General features: G+C 57.3%; 1 protein-coding gene across 1 annotated transcript; it reads left to right on the forward strand.

Moving 5' to 3' along the window:
• The first annotated feature begins 847 nt into the window (after positions 1–847).
• LOC144608515 (fucolectin-like) lies at positions 848–2,908 on the forward strand. Its single transcript, XM_078426385.1, has 2 exons — positions 848–914; positions 2,618–2,908. Exons 1-2 carry the CDS (start codon positions 848–850, stop codon positions 2,905–2,907), a joined length of 357 nt encoding a protein of 118 aa, XP_078282511.1. The 3' UTR covers position 2,908.
• The last annotated feature ends 375 nt before the right edge of the window (positions 2,909–3,283 follow it).

A 3,283-nucleotide genomic window follows, 5' to 3' on the forward strand; every position in this document is an offset into this window, starting at 1 on the left:
GGTCTTGGATGGAGCTGTTCCCAAACCAAGCTGTGATGCACCCCGATAAAACGCTTTCTGTGGCGCTTCTACAGAGGTTGGTGAGAATTGTTGGGGACGTGCCGAACATCCTCAACCTTCTAAGGAAGTAGAGGCTTGAAGCAGATGCAGCAGGTTATATCTTAAAGGCAAAAGCAAACTTCATGAGGAAAACCCTGCGGCATCTGTAGAGGCAGGCAGGTGGTTGATGTTCTGGATCGCGATCATTCATCAACATCTCCCCACAGATGCTGCCCGACTCCTTCAGTTTCCCCTGAAGTTTGGTTAATGCTCCAGATTCTTGCATCTGCAGCCCCGCGTGTCTCTGTCCTCAAATGTTATTGTGTATCCAGTCACGTGACACGGAAACAGGCCTTTCGGCCCATCGGATCGGTGCCAACCATAAAGCACCCGATCACTGACACGAGCTCTGTGATAATCCCATTTCATTTTCCGCACATTCCCATTAACTCTTACCCGATTCTAACGTTGCCCAACACACGGGGGGGACAAACATACATCTTGCGATGTGGCAGGAAAGCGGAGTACCCGGAGAGAACGTGCAAACTCCACATAGACAGCAGCCGAGCTCAGGGTCGAACCCGGGTCTCTGGGGCAGTAGCTCTACCCGCTGCGCCACTGGGCTGCCTCAATTCAAAGGAGAATCATGGAAAGCTGCGGGGAAAAGGCGGGGGCGCTGGCTTTACCCGTGAACTCGCACAGAGTAGATGGGTGGAATTACACCTTCCCGCGTTCCCCTTCAATGGCTGGGCGCTCGGTCACACCTGTCCTCGACGTGAATCAACCCGGTGTGTTTGGGCCCCGCAGGATGAAGCCGCGTCACCTGTTGTTGCTCGCTTCTCTCTGTGGGATACTGCACCTAACAAAGCCACAGGGTAAGTCCTGCTGGGTCCGAGAGAGAAAGGGACGGGGTTTGGGTTGAGGGGGGGGGGGGGGGCTGGTCTGTGTGTCTCTCTGTCTCTCTCTGTCTGTGCCTCTCTCTGTCTGTGTCTCTCTCTGTCTGTGTCTCTCTCTCTGTGTCTGTGTCTCTCTCTGTCTGTGTCTCTCTCTCTGTGTCTGTGTCTCTCTCTGTCTGTGTCTCTCTCTCTGTGTCTGTGTCTCTCTCTGTCTGTGTCTCTCTGTGTCTGTGTCTCTCTCTCTCTGTCTGTGTCTCTCTCTGTCTGTGTCTCTCTCTCTGTGTCTGTGCCTCTCTCTGTCTGTGTCTCTCTGTGTCTGTGTCTCTCTCTCTCTGTCTGTGTCTCTCTCTGTCTGTGTTCCTCTCTCTGTCTGTGTCTCTCTCTCTCTCTCTGTCTGTGTTCCTCTCTCTGTCTGTGTTCCTCTCTCTGTCTGTGTTCCTCTCTCTGCGTCTCTCTCTGTGTCTCTCTCTGTCTGTGTGTGTCCCTCTGTGTCTGTGTCCCTCTGTGTCTCTGCCTGTTGTCTGTCCGTCTGCTTGTCAGTGTCTGTGTCTGTGTGTCTCGCTGCCTGCGCCAGTGTATCAGTCTGTCTCCGAGTGGAATTGTGAATGGTTCATGTGGGGGGGGGGGGGGGGGGGGGGGGGGAGGGGGGATCCTGATTCTGGGCCGCGGACGTCACCAAAATGTGCGGCATGAACTGACGGTAGATCGGAGAACTTCACAAGATGGGTTTGTGAGGGAGAGGACAACGATTTTATAGAATGTCTACATGAATGACAACAAGCGTTCTTCCTGTCTGTGCAAACATGATAGAGTTATAGAGGCACACAGCGTGGAAACAGGCCCTTCGGCCCAACTCGTCCACGCGATGCCCCATCCAAGCTTGTCCCACCTGCCCACGTTTGTCCCGTAGATGTCTGTTTCCTATCCTGTCCAAATGTCTTTTAAATGTTGTGATTGTACCTTCCTCAGGTACCTCCTCTGGCAGCTCCCTACACACCCACCACCATCCCTGTACACCCACCACACTCCTTACACACCCACCACACTCCTTACACACCCACCACACTCCTTACACACCCACCACCCTCCTTGCACACCCACCACACTCCCTACACACCCACCACACTCCCTACACACCCACCACACTCCCTACACACCCACCACACCCCGTGTCACACCCACCACACTCCGTGTTACAAAGTTGCCCCTCGGGTTCTCTTTCAAGTGGGGGTGGGGACGGGGGTGTGGGTGGGGAGTGGGGGGGGGGAGTGGGTAAGAGGGGACGGGGGAGTGGGGACCGGAGGGGACGAGGGGAGAGTGGACGGGGACAGGGGAGACCGGGGGGGAGTGGGTACAGGGGGGGTCGGTGGGGAGGGGGGTGGGGGGGGCGGGGGACGGGTGGGGAGTGGGGGGGGGGAGTGGGGGGGGGACGGGTGGGGAGTGGGGGGGTGGGGGGTGGGGACAGGGGTCGGTCGGGTGGAGAGTGGGGGGTGGACGGGGGACGGGTGGGGAGTGGGGGGGTAGTGGGGACGAGGACGGGTGGGGAGTGGGGGGGGGCAGTGGGGACGGGGGACGGGTGGGGAGTGGGGGGGGAGGGGGAGGGGGCATGAGGGCGGGGAGTATGGACGGGCGGGACTCAGCCTATGAGGCGCTCTGTGGTCTGATGGAGGTTTGTGCTGCAGAGAGCCTGACCGCCAGTGTCCGGGCCACTCAGTCCACCACCTGCCGGCGGAACGGAGACGCCGACAACGCCATCGATGGGAACATGGACACGAACACCAGGGGCGGGTCCTGTAGCCGAACCCGGCGGCAGTGCCGCCCCTGGTGGAGGGTGGATCTGACCGAGCACTACCGCGTCTTCGTGCTCAACATCACCGCCCCCGGGAGCCGGTGCCAGAGCCGGGGGCTGCGCGGCGCCGAGATCCGCATCGGGGACTCGCTGGAGAACAACGGGAACAGCAACACTCTGTGAGTGAGAACACCACCCTCCCACCCACCGTGCTTCTTGATTCCCCGTTATAAACAATCTCCCAGAAATACCAGGGGACCGAGGATCTAGTGGGAGGGAGGAACTGAAGGGAATCCACATCAGTCAGGAAATTGTATTGGGTAAACTGTTGGGACTGAAGGCAGATAAATCCGTAGGGCCTGATGGTCTACATCCCAGAGTACTCAAGGAAGTGGATGCATTGGTGATCATTTTCTAATGTTCAGCAAGGATTTATGAAGGGGAAATCATGCTTGACTAATCTTCTGGATTATTTTGAGGATGTAACAAGTAGAATGGATAAGGGAGAGCCAGTGGATGTGGTATATCTGGACTTTCAAAAAGCCTTTGTTAAGGACAC

The sequence above is a fragment of the Rhinoraja longicauda genome, chromosome 2 (assembly GCF_053455715.1).
Source record: "Rhinoraja longicauda isolate Sanriku21f chromosome 2, sRhiLon1.1, whole genome shotgun sequence".
NCBI classification, from domain to species: domain Eukaryota; kingdom Metazoa; phylum Chordata; class Chondrichthyes; order Rajiformes; family Arhynchobatidae; genus Rhinoraja; species Rhinoraja longicauda.